The sequence below is a fragment of the Indicator indicator genome, assembly GCF_027791375.1.
Source record: "Indicator indicator isolate 239-I01 chromosome W unlocalized genomic scaffold, UM_Iind_1.1 iindW_random_scaffold_140, whole genome shotgun sequence".
Lineage (NCBI taxonomy): Eukaryota > Metazoa > Chordata > Aves > Piciformes > Indicatoridae > Indicator > Indicator indicator.
Genome location: NW_026539079.1, coordinates 62113 through 84768, shown reverse-complemented (window position 1 = coordinate 84768; position 22656 = coordinate 62113). Strand labels below are relative to the sequence as shown.

The following is a 22656-nucleotide window of genomic DNA, read 5'->3' as shown; positions in this document are numbered from 1 at the left end:
GTAAAGAAATAATTTCAATTATACTGTAGCAAGATTTCCAATAACAACAATTCTGTAAGACAAGTTTCACTTTGTTCTCCAAAATCACCATATAAGCAAGCATATAAACTAACTATCAAATATTTGTGCTTAATTTCTAACCACAAGAGTAGCAAAGCTAAATGAACAGGAGTGTACAAGATATAATGCAATTAACATTAAAATTCTTACCTTTATTAGATTTGGATGATTTGTTCTTGTTAGGTTTAAAAGAGCCTCTTGATTTATCATCTCTATCCTTAATAAATTTCTGCACATCATCCAATGAAAGTTTTTGAAGGACAACTACAGGCTTAGCTCCTTTATTTAGATCTTCAGCTAGCCCAATCTTCTCTATTTTGTCCTTCTGTTCACCTTTAAATTCAGTTTTCCTTGACTCCTGAGTGACATTGCCATCTTTATCACGTTTGATTTTTGGAATGACAAAATGTTTCAGTGTGCCAGATCTTGCTCCCAACAAATAACTGGGAAACTCTGCTTTATTGTCAGCATGTGCTTTATTACTATCTACTTTACTCTTATTACCATCTGTCCTTCGTTCATCCTTGCTGTTGGGTGATTTAAAAGCAGGTTTATCAGGTCTTGGTTTACTAGAATCTCCTTTACCTTCCTGTTTAATGCGAGGGCTGTCAGATCTTGATTTCTGATCTCCAGAAGAAAACCTTTCCCTTGATTCAGCAGACTCGTGCCTGTGTTTCCTTTCAAATTTCTCAACTTTTGAACCAGCAGATTTAATACCATGCTTAGAATCATGTTCATTTTTGTTTGAGGATCTCAAATATTCAGGCCTTCTAATCTTGGATGGATCTCCTCTGTATCTCTCCGACTCCTCCCTGTCCTCAGATCTTTGTTTAAGGCTATCATAGTCACACCTCGGTGTATCAGAAACTGAACGTCCATCAGGCCTTTGTTTTGTTAGATCAGATCTACTTTCAGATTTTATCCTTGAAAGATCAGATTTCATATCTAGTTTATGCCTAGATATTTCAAATTTTTTATCTGACAATGCTTTACTGGAGTCTCTCCTGTTATCATGTCTATGTTTTGGTGTTTCAGGCCTGCCTTCACTCTTCTGTTTTGGCATTTCAGGCCTCTGCCTTATTTCCTGCTTGCCATTATTTTGTTTACCCTCATTTTGTTTCATCTCCATTTGCCTGCTCTCATTTTGTTTTGATTCTATCTGTCTGTTCTCATTGTGCTTCACTTCTATATGTCTGCTTTCATGCTTGCTTTCATGTTTAGCTTGTATCTGTTTGTTCTCACTGTGTTTACTTTCCAATCCCCCGCTCAAATTTTGCTGAAATTCCATTTGTCTTTTTTCATTTTGCTGGATATCTGTCTTCTGACCCTCGAAGTCTGACGTTTTCATAAAAATCTCAGGATGGTTTTCAGGTTTAAATTGAAGAACTCCAACAGCATCTTCTTGGGGAACACACACAAATCCATCATTATACTGCTTAATTTCTTCAGGTTTTCTCATGGCGTCCAAATCCTGAGTTACTGTTGCCTGAGAGTCTGCTCTTCCTGCTTGCTGCAGATCAATACTAACCATCAATGCTGGCCTCGCCCCATTTCCTGCAGAACCTGTCTCCTGAGAAGCTGCTCTATTTCCTCCAGTAGTACCTCCAGGCTCCTGCGGTTTGTTTTCCTGTTTTCGCTTCTTTAGAGGCTTATCTGCAAATTAAGAGAAAAATCATAAATGCTATATAGAAACAAGTAAACGTTCGGGCAAAAATGTCCATTCCCCTCCACTCCCACCAATTAATTCTCAGCATGTATGTGCACACACAACAAAACCCATTGAAGCAAGAATAGAACTTTCCTAACTAATACCTTTTAATGTATTCAGGCTATTGCCAATTAGTAAAAACACACTCAAAACATATGAAATCGAAGTACCTGTAAAATTGCCAAGAGGACCATCTAATAAAGCAACTGCAATACATAACAACAACAACAAAATCAATTTACACTCGAAGCAAGATCTGAGGAATACTGCTACTGTGGCGAAGGGTGCCTATGCCCAGAATTATGCCCCAAATATTGCCAAAACTTGTCCCTACATGTTTTGCTCAACCCCCCCCATTCCCCTTCCTTCCGGAGTGGGCTCAGCCAGAGCTGAGTAAACAAAGGGCCAGGCGTCAGCAAGCCGGGGTAAATAACCCAACCTGCCTTCTTTGGGGTAAACAAGATCACACACTCACCTTATGGGATGCTTGTGGGATACTCATGCTTCTTCCAAGTTTGGGCATAATTCTGACCATATGCTATGCTATTGGCTAATAGTGTTTACCAAGTTTGACTATTGGTTAAATCCAAGCCTTGAGTAAATTATAAATATTACCCAAAATTGTAAACAAGTTGCTCTTTTGCTTTTGCTCTTTTGTGCTGTTCTGCTTTTGCTATTGTTTCTGGTATTGCTCTGTGCACATGTTCTGCATTTGTCTGCAGTCTGGAGAGAGGCCTTCTACCTGGGAAGCACCATCGTGCCTCAGTTTACCCAGAAACCAGCAGAGTCCTTCACTACAGCTTAGCATCGTATCTGAAGTCCTGCCGCTAGGAAGAAGCTGCCACTGCATCTTAAAGGGACTGAGACCCCACTGGTAAGCCTAGCCAGCTGGCAGAACTAGTCTGAATCTTTTGGCTGTTCTAACAGTGTCTGCCACGAGTACAAGCCACAGACCTGTGAGCTATAGCCTTCATGTGCCCGCTCGCAAAGCAAGGACTGCAACTAGAAGCCCCTGTATGCTGGCTGCTCAGCCGCAGCAGAAGGAGATGACACCTGCTGCTCCACAGCCCTGTGAGTTAAGCTCCACGTGATTCAGAGCACTGCCCATGCTCTGCCAGGACCACCTGTGAGTGCCCCGGAGCGCTCACTCACCTTTTGAGATGAGCCAGGGGAAAACCATTCTGCTCTGCGCCACCCCCCATGCTCCCAAGCTGCTTCAGGAGGGGAACTGCTCCCCCCTCACGTCCTGCAGACTCCGCAGCACTGCCAGCAACAGGAAGCGCCCAAGAGCCTGTCCAGGTGAACTTGCCTGTCGGCAGAAGTCAATGCCCCACCCCTGCAGCAGTGGGAGAAGGCTTGCCTCCACCGTGTCCAGAAGGGGCCACCCCCAGAGCCAGCCTCAGCAGTGACCAGCTACAACCCCGCCAGTTCCCTGCGAGCCTCGATGCCAGCCACAGGAGCCACAGCCCCTGCCGGGTCCCTTAGCCTCGGCAGCCAGCCTCGGTAGCAACCTGCATAGCAACGTGTTTAACACCAGTTTTGGTTCTGTTTAAAATCCCCAAACTTTAACTTGCATGGTATTGTGACTGATGGTTTATAAGCAGCCTTCCCCAGGAATGCCCAGTTATAATTCACAAGGAAAAATTGATTTAAGTCTCTTTAAAAGGTTCTTTAATTGTATGCCCTCTGTCTCTCCTAGCTGTTTAGCAGCTGCCAAGCATCTTGCCATCTGGTGGACAAGCAGCAGAATTGCACCCAGTTGTCTTAATTGAATAACTGTTTTGTATTTTTCTAATTTGGTTCAAGATTGTTATACTGTACCGGTTTATGGGATACATTGACAACTGTGCACTAGGATCTGCATCTATATATTGATTAAAGGTTATTAATAACTTTTATATTAATACATAATGAAATATTATTATTAATGTTCATAATTTCATAAATTAATAGCCATAATAACTACCATCACAACTACTATAAAAGATTCTCTTCTGCAGATTCAGTTTGCTTCATTATACATGAACTAAGCAAGGACCTGCAATGATAAAACAGAGGTTCTCCCTACTTAGATCAGAACATCAGTTCAGACTTCACATTTACTGTAGCCAGGGAACACATGAACAACAAAAAATGATTAAAATAACTCCAACACTCCATGCTTCTCTGTGAAGCAAGGAGTATATAGCTGAAATATACACCATAACACACAGGTATTAGATAGGGGGCTACTTACACACTTAAAAGTTTGAGTATTTTCCCTTTGCAATCATAATAAACATTTATCTGAACCTGAGCAAATCCTTCAAAACTGTCCTGCACAACATCCTGGTCTCCGAGATGGTAAAATATGGGTTTGATGGATGGCCACTCAGTGGATAAAGAACTGGCTTGACGGCTGCACCCAAAGAGTGGCTGTCAATGGGTCGAAGTCCAAGTGGAGGCCAGTGACAAGTGGAGTCCCTCAGGGATCGTTACTGGGACCAGTCTTGTTTAACATCTTCATTGGCAACATGGACAGTGGCATCGAGTGCACCCTCAGCAATTTCGTCCACAACACCAAGCTGTGTGGTGCAGCAGACAGGCTGGAGGGAAGGGATCCATCCAGAGGGACCTTGACAGGCTGGAGAGATGGGCCCATGACAACCTCATGAGGTTCAGCAAGACCAAGTGCGAGGTCCTGCATCTTGGGTCAGGGCAATCCCAGGCACTGATATAGGCTGGGCAGGGACTGGCTTGAGAGCAACCCTGAAGAAAAGGACTTGGGGGTGCTGGTGGATGAGAAGTTCAATATGAGCCACCAGTGTGCACTTGCAGCCCAGAAAGCCAACCAGATCCTGGGTTGCATCAAGAGAAGTGTGGCCAGCAGGTCGAAGGAGGTAATTCTTCCCCTCTACACCACTCTCGTGAGACCCCACATGGAGTACTGTGTCCAGTTCTAGAGCCCCAATTACAAGAAAGATATGAATGTGCTGGAACCTGTCCAGAGAAAGGCCACAAGGATGATATCAGAGGGCTGGAGCACCTCTCCTATGAGGACAGGCTGAGCAAGTTGGGGTTGTTCAGTATGGAAAAGAGAAGGAGACCTTATTGTGACATTCCAGTATCTGAAGGGGGCCTACAAGAAAGATGGTGAGGGACTTTTTAGGATGTCGACTATTGATAGGACTAGGGGGAATGGATCCAAGCTAGAAGAGGGTAGATTTAGATTAGATGTTAGGAAGAAGTTTTGACCCTGGACATCCGCAGGGCTAACTTTTTACTCCTCAGAGATATATTTGCAGGAATCCCATGGGCTATGACTCTGGAGGGTAAAGGAGCCCAAGAAAGTTGGACAATTTTTAAATGCCACTTCCTCCAAGCCCAAGATAGGTGTGTTCCCTTGAGTAAAAAATGGGGTAGATGTGCCAGGAAACCTGCATGGGTTAGCAAGGAGCTTCTGAAGGAGATCTCATGGAAGAAAGATACTTACAGTTCATGGAGGAAGGGACTTGTCACATGGGAGAACTATAGAGTAGCTGTCAGGGCATGTAAGAAGGCAACAAGGAAGGCCAAAGCCACCTTAGAACTGAAACTGGCAAAGGAAGTAAAAGAGAACAAGAAGGGCTTCTTCAAATCTGTCAGTAGGAAAGTGAAGAATAGGGAATGTGTGGGCCCACTGCTGAACGAGGAGGCAGCCCTGATAACTGAGGATGCAGGGAAGGCAGAGTTGCTGAATGCTGCCTTTGCTTCAGTCTTTACTCCTAAGACTGAACTCCCCTACGAAGTCCAGACCCTAGATGAAGGAGAAGATGACTGGAGGAGGGGAGGACTTTTCACTAGTCAATGAAGACTGAGTTAGGGATCAGTTACATAAACCGAATATTCACAAGTCCATGGGGCCTGATGAGATGCACCCAAGAGTGTTGAGAGCTGCCTGACGTTGTTGCTCTGCCACTCTCCATCATTTTTGCAAAATCCTGGCAGACAGGAGAGGTGCCTGAGGACTGGAGGAAAGCCAATGTCACTCCAGTCTTCAAAAAGGGCAGGAAAGAGGTTCCAGGAAACTACAGACCACACAGCCTCACCTCCATCCCTGGAAAAATGATGGAGCGACTCATTCTAAAGGTCATCTCTAGGCACTTGGAGGAGAAGAAGATGATCAGGAGCAGTCAGCGTGGATTTACCAAGGGGAAATCCTACTTGACTAATGTATCATTCTATGATGTCGTAACTGAATGGGTAGTTGCAGGGAGAGCAGTGGATGTAGTCTACCCTGACCTTAGTAAGGCTTTTGACACTGTCTCCCATAACATCCTTGTGAGTAAGCTCAGGAGGTGTGGGACAGAAGAGCAGACAGTGAGATGGATTAGGAACTGGTTACAAAATAGAGTGCAAAGAGTGGTGGTCAATGGTGCCAAGTTCAGCTGGAGAGCTGTAACTAATGGAGTCCCCCAGGGATCAGTGCTGGGTGCAGTCCTGTTCAACATCTTCATCAATGCCATTGATGAGGGTCAGACAGACAGACAGACAGAGTCTGCTCTGCAGGTTTGCTGATGATACCAAACTGGAAGGCTTGACTGAGACACCTGAAGGCTGTGCAGCCATTCAGTGAGACCTGGACAGACTGAGAGCTGGGCAGAGAGGAACCTAAGGAAGTTCAGCAAGGATAAGTGCAGAGTCCTGCACCTGGGAAGGAAGAATAAACTGCACCAGTACAGGTTAGGAGTCGATCTGCTGGAGAGCAGCTTTGTGGAGAAGGACCTGGGAGTGCTGGTGGATAACAAGTTATCCATGGGACAGCAATGTGCCCTGGGGGCCAAGAAGGCCAATGGGGTCCTGGGGTGCATTAAGAGGAGGGTGTCCAGCAGATCAAGGGAGGTTCTCCTCCCCCTCTACACTGCCCTGGTGAGACCTCACCTGGAATATTGTGTCCAGTTTTGGGCTCCCCAGTTCAAGAGGGACAGGGATCTGCTGGAGAGAGTCCAACAGAGAGCTACCAGGATGATTGAGGGACTGGAGCACTGCCTGGGGAGGAGAGGCTGAGAGCCCTGGGGCTGTGTAGTCTGGAGAGGAGAAGACTGAGAGGGGATTTAATAAATGTTTATAAATATCTGAGGGCTGGGGGTCACGAAGGAGGGGACAGGGACAGGCTCTGCTCAGTTGCATCTTGTGATAGGACAAGGGGTAATGGATATAAACTACAGCACAGGAGGTTCCACCTCAACATGAGGGGGAATGTCTTTACTGTGAGGGTCACAGAGCACTGGAACAGGCTCCCCAGAGAGGTTGTGGAGTCTCCTTCTCTGGAGACTTTCAAGATCCATCTGGATGCATTCATATGTGACCTGTTCTGGGTTCTATGGTCCTGCTCTGATGGGGGTTAGACTCAATGATCTCTGGAGGTCCCTTCCAACCCTAACATCCTGTCAGCCTGTGATCCTGTGAATGTTTATAAATATCTGAGGGCTGGGTGTCAAGAAGGAAGGGATAGCCTCTTCTCACTATATTATCAACATGGTACTGAGGTACATGAGGTAGCATGAGGTTGAACCTCATTAGATTCAACAAGGTCAAGTACAAGGTCCTGTAGCTGGGTCAAGCAATCCTCAGTATCAATCCAGGCTGGGGGAAGATGAGACTGAGAGCAGCCCTGTGGAGGACTTGGGGATACTGGTAGGTGAAAAGCTGGACATGAGCTGGCAGTGTGCACTTGCAGCCCAGAGAGTCAACTGTATCCTGGGCTGAACCCCAGCAGCATGGGCAGAAGCTGGAGGGAGGGGATTCTGCCCCTCTGTTCCACTGTGCTGAGATCCCCCATGCAGTGCTGGGGCCAGCTCTGGAGTACTCAGCATAGCACAGACAGAAACCTATTGGAGTGAGGCCAAAGGAGGCCACAGCAATGCTGGCAGGGCTGGAAGCCCTCTGCTATGAGGCCAGGCTGAGAGAGTTAGGGTTGTTCAGCCTGGAGAAGAGAATGGTTTAGGTTGGAAGGGAACTCCTTCTAGAAGTCTCCTCCTTCTAGAAGTCTCCAGGAAGACCTTCTAGTGGCCTTTCAGTGCTTAAAGGGGGCTGATCAGAAAGCTGGGGACAGACTTTTTAGCAGGGCCTGTTGTGACAGGACAAAGGGTGATGGTTTGAACTGAAAGAGGGGAGATTTAGATGAGATATAAGAAAGAAATGTTTTACAATGAGGGTTGTGAAACAGTGGAATAGGTTGCCCGGAAGTGATAGATGCCCCATCCCTGGAACCATTCCAGGTGAGGTTGGTTGGGGCTCTGAGCAACCTGCTCTAGTTGAAGATGTCCCTGCTGACTGCAGGGGGGTTGGACTAGATGAGCATTAAAGGTCCCTTCCAACCCAAACCAGTCTATGATTCTATTCTAAAAATGATTTCTGCCATGAAATTCAAAACCTGTGCCTGCACTAAGGTTCATATTCTTATTTCTCAACAATCATTTTGCAGAGAAATCTGGACAGGCTGAATCAATGGGCTGAGACCAACAGTATGGGATTCAATAAGGTCAAGTGCTGCACTTGGGTCACAACAACCCCATGCAAAATTACGGGCTTGGGACACAATGGCTGGAAAGCTGCCCTGTTGTAAATCTATTGTCAAAACATCTGGACCACAAACACAATAAGAAAAATAATTTATTTTGTGACCATATTTGTGGTGCCTTATCATCAGATCCAAGGACCCAGCTCTTGTTTGGGGAGCAGGGGAAGAAGGGTAAGGAGGATGCAATCAAGGCAAAGGGAACTAAACTCTAAGGAAAAAAAGCCAAACCTCTCAAGATGTAAACTAGAATTATAACACGACTTCTAATTTCTTCTATACTTGCAGAAGATTGTTATTCAGAACTAAAACTTTGAAGAATCATCTCCAAAATTAGCATTAGAACAAAGTAACAAGTAGCAACATGGTCAATTCATAGATTCACAGAATGGTTTGGGTTGGAAGGGACCATAAAGATCATCTAGTTCCAAATCCAGTCTTGAGAAACTTATAAGTATTACCCCGACTTGTAAACAAGTTGCTCTCCTTTTGCACTCTCCCTTTGCCTGAGCTTGTAAGCTCATTGCCTAAGAGCTAAGCCTTTGGTGCTAAGCTCCATGGCCATTGCCAGTAAGTCTTCTCACTCCTACATGCAAGCAAACTAGCAGCTTCTGCAGTATGGAGAAGAAACCAGCACCCCAGGAAGGCTGCTGTGCCTCAGTTTACCTGAGGAATCTGCAAAGGAGAACCCTTCGCTGACAGCTACAGAAGGCTACAGCGTCGAAAGCCCAGTCCCACTGGATTGGAAGAAGAGGCTGCTACTCCCGCCGGCCCTGAAGACTGTCATTGCATGAGGGCCAACCCCAGCTTCGCCTGTTGTGACATAGAATCAGAGACGTCCAACCCCGCCTACCAGGAACCATCGTCCTGTCCCACAGTGCAGACCAACTCTGCAAGGGCCGACCCCAAATGGCCCGGCCCAGCCTCACCGACCCCAGCAGGGACCAGCACCTGGCACCTGCAGCCACGCTGAGGGACCACCTGCCGCCCTGCTAAGGGGACCCACTGACCGGCAAAAGTCTCGCCCCTCCCACAGAGGTGGGAGGAGAAGGAAAGCCACCATCACCATCTGGAGAGAAGCTCCCCCCACGGCCCTCCAGTGGCTCTGCCGCAACCTCAGCCCTGGGAGCCAGCCCCCTCCCGGAACAGACCAGCCCCAGGCCAGGCCCGTACAGACACCAAGCAGGCAGCAGCCAGCTAGCGTAGCCTAGCAACTTGCTTTGCTACAAACCCAAGACACAGGGTATCTTTTCAGTTTCACGTGTGCAGCATCCCCTAACATTTAGTTCAAAGCACCCATGCCTAGCCACATGACATTCTAGCTTGAATTGCCTCTGACACATTGTAAATCTTTCTCTGTGTACAGTTAAAGCTGCCAAGCGTCTTGTCGATTCGCCATCAAGTGACGGAATTGCACCCTTCGTTCCTTTAATCAAAATTAATTCTGTAAATATTCTAATTGGGTCCAAATTGTACATACTAAACCAGTTATGTGGTATATTTCACAACCGTGCACTAGAATCTGTATAGAAAATAGTGATTGATAGGTTATTAATAATTTTTAATAATTAATAAAATTAACTTTCATAATTCAAATTTGATTAATCATAATGAATAACCTCTCCATCATATCATGGCGCAGCAAGCAGGGTGCACAGCAGTGAAATATTTCCATAATTTGGGGTAAAATATTACAGCTCCAGACTCGGAGTGGGCAAAACAAAATTGCAAAAATCCAGACTGCATTTTCGCAAAGCTAAGTGATCCCAGCAGCAAACACGCTATCCTCATGGCATCTTGTATCATACAGATGCAAGAGGAAATAAATTTTTTTTATCAAAAGGTTTTCCAATTGGAAAAGGAACTGGCAAAGTCAGAGGCACAGAGCCAGACACTCTGCGACCTATTTGAGCTGCACATAAAAGAAACCATGTCCGCCTTCAAGGCACAATGGCGACCAAATGCCAACTGCAAAACATTCAGGATACACCATCCACGAGAGCCATACTTTCACATTCTGCTTGATCAAACTGACAAGCAGAGGCCAGCTGATCTTAATTCAGCAGCCACCCAGTACCATCCTGCGAACAACATCAGCTCACCCCCACCAGGAGGGCCAGTAGCTGACAAATCGGTTCTGCAATCCAGACCAGGCTCCACACCCCCGGGGCAACAAAGAAGCCATTAACTTCAATTAGCAGCGAATCTCCCTAAGAAAGGCGAGATTGGAGCCAGCATTGCTAGGCAACCCCCAAGCCAACAGAGGACCAAGTGTCCCTCAGCAGAGCAGCCCTAGAGGCAAACAGGAAAACAAAAGCTCCTCCAACAAAGGTGCCAATTCGGCTCGGCAACTCGCACAGCATCCCAGTAAGGGAATTCACTGTGACCTTAAAGGCACAGGGAACATCACTTCAGGCTCAGACTCGGGACGTGACTTGAGCCCACCGCAGCGTCGCCTCAAGCTGCAGAAAAGCCAAGCTGCTACAGAAGCCAACAAGGCTAAACCCAGCAACCTGAGAGGAAAGCCCGGGGAAAAGGCTGCAAACACCAAATTCAAAAAAGCCTCCAAGCGGGAGAGTTCCAATGGGAACCAAAGACCCAACAGGGAGGAACGCCAGTGAAAGGAACCCGCACTGCCGGCTGTAACGTGACACTGCACAGCCAGAGAAGGGAAGAGCAATGCTCTCAAGCATCCCCTTCTACCAACCCTGGCAGACACAGGCACTGCACCGGAAGAGGACACCTGCAAGGTTCCTGAAGTCTCAGCAGAGGTAAAGGAAACACACAGAGCTACTGGAAACACTGACTCGCCAGACCCGTGGTTCAAGCTACTCATCAACATGAGGTTCCCCGCCCAAGCCGCATTGCCCATGCCACCGTGGCAGAGAAAGGAAACAGTGTGAACTGCAATCGCTTTACTGATCCAGTCAGAAAGGGAGAGGAATCCTTCCTCGCCTCCTCAATGTTGAGGAAGTCCTGTCACAGCGACAGGGCCCATCTCCATCAAGGGGGTGGGAAATTGACAAAACTCCACAGATACTTCGAAAGCTTCAGTGTCACATGGGAGCCAAACCCCATCACTTTTTCAAGGGGGTGGTGGAAAGATAATTAAGAGTAGCAATACTGGGCTCAGAGCAAATGCTACTGCACACTGCTAAGTCAGCACACTGTTCAGAGTACAAGTTCGAAAGTGTAACCCACTAAGAGGGTACAAGATAACTTAACCCACACGGGATAAACCTTACCAAGGGTAACCAATACTCGAGGCCTATACTTGCCCATGGGCAAGGGGGTGGTAATGTGGTGAAGGCATCATATGCCTAGAATTATGCCCCAAATACTGTAAAACTTGTCCCAACATGTGTAGGCACGTTCCCTCTTCCAAACAACTACATGCACCCACTGCATGGGATGCTCATGCTCCTGCCAAGTAAGGGCATAATTCTAGCTTCACGCTTTCTATAGGCTAAAGCAGGAGAACCCTTTGCTGACAGCTACAAAAGGCTACAGCGTAGGAATAGTGATTAATCGGTTATTAATAATTTTAATAATTAATAAAAAAATAATTGTCATAATTCAAATTTCATAAATCATAATTAATAACCTCTCCATCATATAAAGCTTACAAACTTTACAGTAGACACGTGAAGCAATATAAATTTAGCATAGTGATTTTTTGCTTTTTTTGTAGAATAACAGCAGCTACTGTTGCATTTATATGAGAGCTAATATAGAATAGCTTCCCTGCACTATTTTTTTTTTAATGTTTTTTTGAAACCTTCATGCAGTGACAGAAATACTTTTTCTCCCTCTGACTAAGCAGCTCATGGCAGGTATTAGGCATGGTCATGAAGTAGAAGCTTCCAGATTAAGATTTCAAATATTTTTTTATATATACATTAATATACTTACTTAAACACACACATATATTGCTACCTTATTTCTCAATTAAACCTCTTTAATTTTTGAAACACAAATTGAGAAACTTATGTTCTTAGGAAAAAGTCAGTTTTTTTCATTTTAACCCAGAAATGTCAGCCACACTGAACAGGTCCTATAAAGCTCTGATGGTTTAAGACATTACTGTTACTAGTTATCTGCCCTGTTTTGCAGAAGGCTCACATTTCCACAAGTGCATTTCATTGTCCAGTGCATCAGCTTAAAGAACTAAAGAGGATGGCTTGCATTAACCTACCAGACTGAACAAGTCAGGTAAGAGCCAAGCAAATGTTTCCTTCTGGTATCTCTATTATAGAAGCAAGGCAAACATCCAGGAGCTGTGATACTTTAAACTGTTGTAGCTGTATCAACCAAAACTCACCTTTCAGAGTCTGTATTAGCTTGGGTTAAATTAACGAGGCGGGAATTATAAAATATAGTTATTATTTTCCCAAAACTCTGTACAAAACTGATAGAATTATTTACAGGTTCTATTCGGTTGTGAATTCTTCCAGGATGCTTATGGCAATTTTTGACACAATTTTGAGAGTTCAGAGACTGGAAAAAGCTATGACACAAATAGCTTCACCCACCAATAACCCTTAGGAAAATATGAGCAGGCCGGGTTTACTCACGAGGATTAGAGTACAAATTTGGAGATGGTCCCTAGCTCGCTCTCTCTGCTGACAGGCTCCAGAAACTGCCAGTTTGTAATCCAATTCGAGGCTCAGGCTTTATCCCAGGGCTCTGGACCAGGCACTCGAAGCAAAGCAGGACACTCGAGACGACAAGGCTTGAAGTGAGGCGAGGCTTCAGCAGATGTGAGCAAGGCTTGAGCGAGGCTTGAGCAAGGCAGATCTGAGCAAGGTGGATCTGAGCAAGGCCCCCTAGGCTACCTAGCCACTTGTATATATACAAAATGCCAGAGGTCACTTGATCCAATGGGGCACTAAAGCTAACATGTAGCCGCCCAATGGAAAGTGCCAGGCTATGACCATAAAAGGCAGAGGCCAGGACCTCGTATCTGGGGAAGCTTACGTGCTCTGACCCCAGATGGGCATCTTGTTTACCAGACAGGCAAGGTCCTGTCCCCTTTGTTCCTTTTCCTGCTCTCTCCTTTTGCCTTCACTCGCTATGTAAGCTCGCGCTGCATAAGCTGTAAGCCTTCTCACTCCCACATGCAAGCGTACTAGAAGCCTCTGCGATACGGAAAGAAGCCAGGCCACTGAGCTGCTCGAAGAACCAGCAAAGGATGATCCCTTCACTTGAGCTACAGATAGCCAGAGTCGTAAGCCCAGTCGAGAGGACTGAGGAACAGCCCTGAGGGTAAGCTTTAGCCCAGAAGGGGAGGGACTAAGCCCGAGCCAGGCAGTCCAGATCTGCTGCAGTCATAAGCAGCCATAAGCAGAAATGCATCTTGCGTGACCCCTGCCGTTTGAGGGAGAGAAAAGGAGCCGCCCACTTTCGCCGCTCCACAGCCCTGTGTCATCAGGGCAAAGCACCCGGGATTTCCCCGAGAGAGAAAGAGAGAGAGAAAACATCCTCTCCTTTGAGATCAAGTCAAAGACTGCATTATCACATTAATGGGAGCAGTCGCCGAGATTCGGCATTGTCAGCTCGAGCCGAGACTCAGGGGAAGCGCCGCTTCACCGCACCCCTCCTCCGAAACCCGTCTCCAGGATCGGAGGTGGCTGACCCCGCCTACTGGGAACTGTCACCTCATCTCGTAAGACCACTCCTTCGGACCGGCCCTGCTGGGCCGACTCTCTGTTCAGGGAGCCACTCCAACCCTGCTAAGGGAAAACCTCACCCCTCCACAGCTACGGGAGGAGAAAGCAAGCCTTGTACCCCACCCGCGGAGGTGGGAGGAGAAAGAAGGGCACTGCCTGGATGGGACCAGCCCCGGGCAGACCGGCAGCCGATAGCCAGCCGGCAGCAGCAAGTAGCCAGCGTAACCCAGCAACTTGCCTTGCTACACAGAAAGACAGAATGCATCTTTCCATGTGTGCAACATTCAGTAGCCTTCTATTCAAAGCGCCCGCACGTAGCCACATGATATTTCTAGCTTGACTTGCCTTGTGATAACATTATAAATATCTCTGTACATAGTTGCAAGCTGCCAAGTGTCTTGTCGAGTCTCCATCTAGTGGACAAGCAGCAGAACTGCACCCTTCTGTTCCCTTAATTAGAAATCGATTCTGTAAATATTATAATTGGACCAAATTGTATATACTAAACCAGTTATGGTCTATATTTTTACAACCGTGCATTTGAATCAATATATAAGGTGTTTAATAGGTTATTAATAAACAATAATTTTCATAATTCATATTTCATAATTCATAATTAATAACCATCATCCTCTCCTCCTTAATCACCACACCAGTGTATCAGATCTGGACTTCATCATTATAATTTTGCCCCTATGAGATTTCTGTATCTAGGTTAAAAAAAAAAAAAAGTTGGGCCAAGAATATGAGAATATCAGGTTGAACTAGGTCATTAAAGGTAGGATGAGTACATAGTATCATTATCTATACTGGGCATAATGGAAAAACTCCATTAGCACAAAAACTTTTTGGATTGCCATCATTGCTGCAGAAGTATGAAAATTGAAAAAAGCCATTAGGCTTCAAGTGTTTTATCAAATCTTGAACTCACTTTGAGCTACATGAGAATAATAAATAGAGTATCAGTGAAGTGAGGAGAGAGTAATTAACCTCTGAAACGGATGTCTTCAGGTATTCTTTTGCAATCAAATATATGCAAGTTTGCATAAACCTGTCTTGTTAAGGAATAAGTCCCAAGACCCCTTAGGGTCTTAACAAACAGATGAACTTTGGAACTTTCACAATATCCAATCTAATATACATATGTTTCAAGGCATTAATATCCATGCTTTGTCTACATCATTCCATAGATAGCAGAATTTCTTTTTATTATCAGGATCTAGGACTTTGCCAAAACATCAGATTAATATTTTTCTTTCAAATCCTGCAGACCTAGCTTCAAAGCTTGATACAGTTCTGAACAAATAGGGTCACAAGCTCTTGAGGCCAAGAAAGTGTGATCAGGATCATTTTGCTTCACTCTTCATAATAAAAGGAATATGTAGTAAGCCACAGAAGAGCTTTATGACTATATTAAAGATCTAGTATCCAAGTTTGTTGTTTTCTTTCCTTTTTGGAAACATTATCCTCCCCCCCAAGAATGTACATACATCCAAAATGTATCTATATTTTGTTCAATTCCTTGAACAAATTTATGACAGTTCTGTGATGGTTTAAAACTGTCTCTTTAATTTTTCTTTGCAAAGTTCAAGCAGAGAAAGCTAAAGAGTGTAAATAAGTCACTATTGGGTGAAAGAAAGCAAAATAATGATTGTTCTAAACACTTCCATTGGATAGATAGAAATGTTTAAGAACCACTACTCAAAACAAAGTTGGGCCAGTTGCAGTGGGAGCTCTCGTCTTGCTTGCTGGGCTGTCTGGCTGCTGCTTCTTCTCTTCTGGCTGAAGATAACACATTGACCTTGGCGAGCTAAGTTAACAGCCTCTATGCTTTTTAATTTTCTGCCAATGCCAGGGGGTTCTGGGGGGGGGAGGCCCCTTGGGAAAGGCCCCTTTGGGGGGGAAGCAAAGGAAGCTTGGTTGTGCTTTTCTGTTGATTGTATATATTTGTAAATGTTGTGAATTTTGTATATTTGTACATATTCATTGCATTTCTTCATAGATCGTAGATTTGCTTGTAAATACAGCTCTCATTTGCTTCCAGACTGAGCTAGCCTGGTTATTGTTGGTGGGGGAGACTTCAGCTCTCACACTGATACAAGTTCAGAGTATAGTCTAATCCCAGTTATTCTCCTTTTGGCTTGGCAAAGCTGCATGCTCACCAAAAGGCAGTAGCTTGGTACTCAAAGTAAGATCATAAGCTACCTTATTCTAAAAGATAGCAGAGTTGTCCTGTGGATCACTGTGGTGAAATGAACAAAATATTACAGGAACCACAAGTTTGAAATAGTAAAAAGGTTAGCTGGATTTCCAAGCAGTTATGTCTCACCTGTCCTGTTATGAATAGTATTCCTAGAGACAGGTTGTGGCCTTCATCTTTGCAAATATCTGCATGTCAAAACAATGAGTACTTTCAGATGTAGAAATTAATTACTGCAGAACCTTTGTGCAAAACCACATTGCACTGGAATAACCACAGATGCCTTTGGAAACGTTTCTGATGAAACTGCAAGTCAATTGGAATTTGAAGACTCTCCATCCTGAAAATGGATGTATCTGGAAGTTGAGCAAGTATTAGGGACAGCAGGTGGATGAGGGGATCTGTATTACAGAAGTATCTCCATTCTTCTGCTTAATCTGAAATCATTCCAAAGCAGCAGCCAGAAACCACTAGTGCTGAAGTCTACAATGTTACTGTTTTCTTGCAAACCCAATGATTGTCTCAAGTCCCAGATTAAACTCTTTCAACAAATGAGTATAATAGGATCATATCCTAAAAACTTCTAGAATTGCTTGTTCTAGCAAACTGAAATGGGCCTTTTGCAAATAATTGTGAAAAAGTAACAAGTCTAAATAAGAACCACATTCATAGTTGCTGAGCTTTGTTTTAGCAGAATGGTAACACTCTGTTTTATTAATACTGTTTAGTAAACTTCAAGATTCAGAGATTTCTGAATGATCTTAAATGATCTTGAAGACAACAGATAAATTATCACGTCCTCATTTACGCCTTTATATCCATGATGATTAAATGTGAATATACTCCTTCAGAACACAAAGTAGATTGATCCTCTACTGCTGAATTCTGGATGAACCATTTTGATGACTCCAGACCAAACTTTTTTAAAGCAGAACAATTAAGAATTCAATATTTTAAAGCTCTAAAATTCTTCAGATATTATTGGGATATGCCTCCATCTATTTGAAATGCCACTTATTTGCATTATTTAAATCAGCACTGAAAAAATTTATACTTATTTTTTGTTTTTACTTATTGTCAAACCTTCCACTTTTTAACAAAAACAGGTCAGCCAGTGGCCACTGACAAGCCTATCTTATTTAAGCTAACAGTCAAGACTGGGAATTTTGTACAAATAATACGTAACCATATGTCTCAATAACAAATCTGTTTACTAACAATCATTTTCTTTTCCACAGATCTATTCAAAGCTGTCCAAGCACCCTGAGTGTTGAGTAGACCACAAGACTCTAAACCAATCAATATAATCTGGATACGAGAAAGATGTAAAATTACATTTATAGTACTGATGGATGACCTATCAATGAAGTGAGGGCAAATATCCATTCTTATCTTTCTACTCTTTCATGAACATTCAGCATTACTGGCTATGAGAATTTATTCCCACCTGACGTTCCTGCAAAATTATATTCCAACAAGCAAGGAAATAAACAACCAGGGTCTCTTTCCGATCAGTAGAAGGGACTCCCACAACACTAGCTCCTTCTCTTGAAGGAGAGACTCAGCAAATAAAAGTAAAAAATTTTAGTCTCACTGCTTGCTCCCTTACAGAAGAAACTAAGAAAGTACAGACAAAATCCTGGTATAGAAAGCTTTGTAGAACAGAACATAATTCCAAAGGCTCCAAAGCACAGAGCAGAGGGCTTCAAGCTACTGCAATTCAGAGGAAGGAATTTCTGAGAATCTGAACAGAAACGTTTGCTAATTTTTAGCAATGTGTCAAGAGACTTTATGAAACTTCTGGTCACTATGCAAAAAAGAAAGCACATCAGGTGGGATGTCCAAACTCTTTCAGGAAAATAAACAAACCAAACCCTAACTCAAACAAAAACTCCAAAAGTCCACAGGAGTCCCTGACATGGCTTAGGGTGTAAAAGAATTCAGAATCTTCATTTTGATAAAGTTCTGCTTGTTTCCTTACATATGACAGAAATCAGCTTAACTGGAGAATGAAATATGATCTTATGAATGAGGTGCCAGTTTCATCCGCTACATAACACTACAAAAAGTAGACCTAATGAAAGTTTGTATACACAAAATACATGATACCTGATTCTCACACTGTCCTACTACATAGACATGGAATAATTTATATTTCACACTGTCTCATTTAATCTTTTGGTATAATGACTGTAATCTTCTGCAAGATTACAATACAAATTACTATACTCATATCTCCATTTTTAAGTAAATAAAACTTCTATAACACATTCTTAAATGAATGTTAATGCAATGGTTATAAATTACACATTCTGTCATTTCATTCATTGCCTGCAATGAAATCAGATTATATCTGTTTATATACAAATTATTAATTCTTAATAGTCTTCTTGTGTTAGTCTCCTCTTTGGGAGACTTTTGGGAGGAGGAGAAATGAAGAGAAGCTGGATAACAACTTCAAAGAATCACAGAATGTTAGGGGTTAGAAAGGACCTCGAAAGCTCATCCAGTCCAACCCCCCTGCCAGAGCAGGATCACTTAGAGCAGATCTGTGGTAGTTCTAGGCACAAGATCACACAGGAACACATCCAGGTGGATCTTGAATATCTCCAGAGAGGGAGACTCCACAACCCCCCTGGGCAGCCTGTTCCAGTGTTCTGTCACCCTCACAGGGAAAACATTTATTCCTCATGTTCCCATGGGACTTCCTATGACTCAGCTTCCACCATTGTCCCATTGCCCTGTCACTGGGCATCACCAAGCAGAGCCTGACTCCATCCTCTTGGCACTCACCCTTTACATATTTATAAACATTAATGAGGTCACCCCTCAGGCTCCTCCTCTCCAAACTATACAGACTCAGCTCCTTCTGTCTCTCCTCATAAGGAAGATGTTCCTCTCCTTTAATCATTTTTGTGGCTCTGCACTGGACTCTTTCAAGCAGTTCCCTTAGGTCCTTCTTGAACTGAGGGGCCCAGAACAGGACACAATATTCCAGATGCAGCCTCACAAGGGCAGAGTAGAGGGGAAGGACAACCTCTCTCGACCTACTAACTACACCCCTTCTAATGCACCTCATAATAGCATTGGCCACCTTGGCCACAAGAGCACATTGCTGGCTCATGACCAACCTTCCATCCACTAGGACCCCCAGGGCCTTTTCCCCTTCACTGCTCTCCAACAGCTCAATCCCCAACCTATACTGATCCATGGGGGTGTTCTTTCCCAGGTGCAGGACTCTACACTTGCCCTTGTTGAACTTTCTCCCTGACCAACTCTCCAGCCTGTCTAAGTCTCACTGAACGGCAGCACAATTTTCTGGTGTGTCAGCCACTGTGCCCAGTTTTGTGTCAACAGCAAACTTGCTGACAGTGCACTCTGTGCCCTCATCCAGGTCATTGATGAATATATCAAATAGTACTGGTCCCAGTACTGACCCCTGAGGGACTCCACTAGACACAGGCCTCCAACTAGACTCCATCCCATTGACCACAACTCTCTGACTTCTTTCCTTCAACCAGTTCTCAGTCCACCTTACTACCTGTTCATCCAGACCACACTGGTTCAGTTTAGCTGCAAGGATGCTGTGGGAGACGGTGTCAAATGCTTTACTGAAATCAAGATAAACCACAACTACTGCTCTGCCATCATCTATCCACCTGGTTATGTCCTCATGAAAGGCTATTAGTTTGGTCAGACATGACTTCCCCTTGGTAAAACCATGTTGACTGCTCCTAATGACCCTCTTGTCCTTGATATGCCTAAGGACAGTGCCAAGGGCATGTTGCTTCATTATTTTTCCAGGGACGGAGGTGAAGCTGACCGGTCTATAGTTACCTGGGTCCTCCTTCTTACACGTTTTGAAGACTGGAGTGATATTTGCCCTCCTCCCGTCCCCAGGCACCTCTTCTGTCCTCCATGACTTGCCAAAGATGATGGAGAGTGGTCTCATAATGACCTCTGCCAGCTTCCTCAGCACCTGTGGGTGCATCCCATCAGGACCCATGGATTTATGGATGTTCTGATTGCTTAACTGTTTCCTAACCCCGTCCTCATCAACCAAGCTAAACTCCTGCTTTGTTATGTCTTCCTCTGGGGCCTCAGGGGTCTGGGGGTGCTGAGGACAGTCTTCAGCAGTATAGATGGAGACAAAGAAGGCATTTAGTAACTCGGCTTTCTTTGTATCCTCTGTCACCAAGGCACCCACCTCATTCAGCACTGGGCCTACATTGCCTCCAGTGTTAGTTTTTCCTGCAATGTAGTTGAAGAAGCCCTTTCTGTTGTCCTTGACCTCCTTTGCAAGGTTGAATTTCAAAGAGGCCTTAGCCTTCCTAGTTGCCTCCCTACATCCTCTGACAACTGTCTTATACTCCTCCCATGTGGCCACCTCCTCCTTCCATGATCTGTAGACTCTCTTCTTCCACCTGAGTTTGCTTAGCAGTTCCCTACTTAACCTGGCTCCCTTTCTCAATTGCCTACTTGTTGGAATGCTCTGATCTTGAACTTAAAGGGTAAGAAAAAGTTTACTTACCTATAACTGTAGTTTTGAGTTTTGCTCTGGCAGATTCACACTCTTGGGATGTGTGTGTCTGCTGCTGTGGTCTTGTAATGAACTTTTTTTTCAAAAAAGGCCCACAGCATCCAAATGCCCCCTAACTGATCCAATTATTGGAAATAAAGTTATTACAGCTTCACTTCTTTCTCATTCAAAGAATCTACAGTAAGATTCTAAAGTGGGTAAAATGACTCCTCAGAGACTAAGTATATACGGGAAGGAAAAATCACAGAAATTAGCAGGTTTCTCTTATTTAAAAAATCTTTATAAAGCTTTTATGTTTAAAAAAAAATTGACAATTAACCTCCTAATGAAACAGTTAGTGATTAATGATTTCATGACTCTTCTCACAAAGTCCAGAGCATAGTACCTTTTACAAGTAAAAGTAGAACACTTTAATCTGTTTGTGATGGTTTTAAGACTGTCTTTTTAATTTTTCTTCACAAAGTTCGAGCAGAGAAAGTGAAAGAATGTAAATAAATCACTATTGGGTGTAAGAAAGCAAAGTAATGATTATTCTAAACACTTCCATTGGAGAGAGAGAAATGTTTAAGAATCACTATTCAAAACAAAGTCATTGGTCTCAGCTTGCTCGGCTTCTTTCTGCTTCTCCTTCTGCCTTTGGAAGATAACACTCACACCCCCCCCCCCACCCGCATACTGACCTTGACAAGCTAAGTCTAACAACCTCTTTGCTTCTTGACTCTCTGCCTTCTGCCAGGGGGGTATGGGGGGGGAGTCATTCTGGCTGGGGGGAGGCCCCTTGGGGAAGGCCCCTTCGGGGGAAGCCAGGGGGCTTGGTTGTGCTTTTCTGTTGATTGTACATATTTGTAAATGTTGTGAATAGTGTATATTTGTACATATTCATTGCATTTCATCATAGCTTGCAGATTTGCTTGTAAATACAGCTTGCATTTGCTTCCAGACTGAGCTAGCCTGGTTATTGTCAGTGTGGGACAGGGATTTCAGCTCTCACACTGTTACACTGTTAAAAATATATGTGCATTATAGAAGCGCCTTTGAAGTAGTCTAAAATCTAAGCAGTCTATGCATGGAGGAGCTTGAATTAAAATTTAGCAAATCTGAATAAAATAAAAAGCTAAAGCAATTTGAAAAGAGTCTCTGAAAAAATAAAAGGGTTGCTTTCTGCTTTTTCAATTAATTTTCAAGGCTATCTTCCCTTTTCCCCTTTGTAGAAGACTCAGAGCTCCGTTTAACATTAATATCTTATATATCAACACGACATGACACATGAGTTACGGCAAAGAACTGAAGTTACCAAAATGAAATTTCTCCCTCAACACCTCTACTACCATGGGAAAAAAAGATTCCCCAGAACAGAAATTCCTGGGACATATTTTTCTAGAACTGAAAATTTATAAAACTAAATTTTTAAACCCAGAAATTTCCTGTCATTTCTTGGAGTAATCATAGTCTACTTCAGAACATGAAGTAAATACACCTCCAGTTAAGTGAACAAAATAGGTTCAGAATATGGACCTCTGCTTGTTTCAAAAGCATTTAAGGACACCAAGTAGTACAGGAAATGTGACTGCTGACAGTGATTAGAAGACAGTATATGTGAAGTTTCATTATTTCTCATTTCTTCAGAAAGGTATCCTGATGTACCTAAACAGAGGATGGTTCACTTGTTGCTGACTTGTGGAAAAAGATAATCCCTTTCTGTATTAACCCATCTGAATCACTCTTTTTCCATTCAGTCTGAGTCTTGATAAACAATATCTGGATCTATCTGCAATATTACACATCCTTTCAAAAAAGACAGTATGTTCTAGCATTGGTTGACAACTTTTATCTGAAGAGGATTTAGAGGCCATTGTGAGGCAGGCAATGGGAATGGAAAACCTGAAGCTCTTCACGTTCCATGGACTTGTTTATTCTAAGACCATTAAACATAATAGATGC

The 22656-nt window shown here is 43.8% G+C and overlaps 1 protein-coding gene across 1 annotated transcript in view; it reads right to left on the bottom strand.

Annotated features, from left to right (window-relative positions):
• Positions 1–210: 210 nt before the first annotated feature.
• Positions 211–22656, bottom strand: part of LOC128979916 (nipped-B-like protein) — a gene marked incomplete at its 3' end in the record, with an annotated part of 53825 nt that continues 31379 nt past the window's right edge. Inside the window, exon 9 of the mRNA XM_054398312.1 lies at positions 211–1713. Coding sequence (XP_054254287.1) covers positions 211–1713 — 1503 coding nt within the window. The remainder of the gene's footprint in view (positions 1714–22656) is intronic.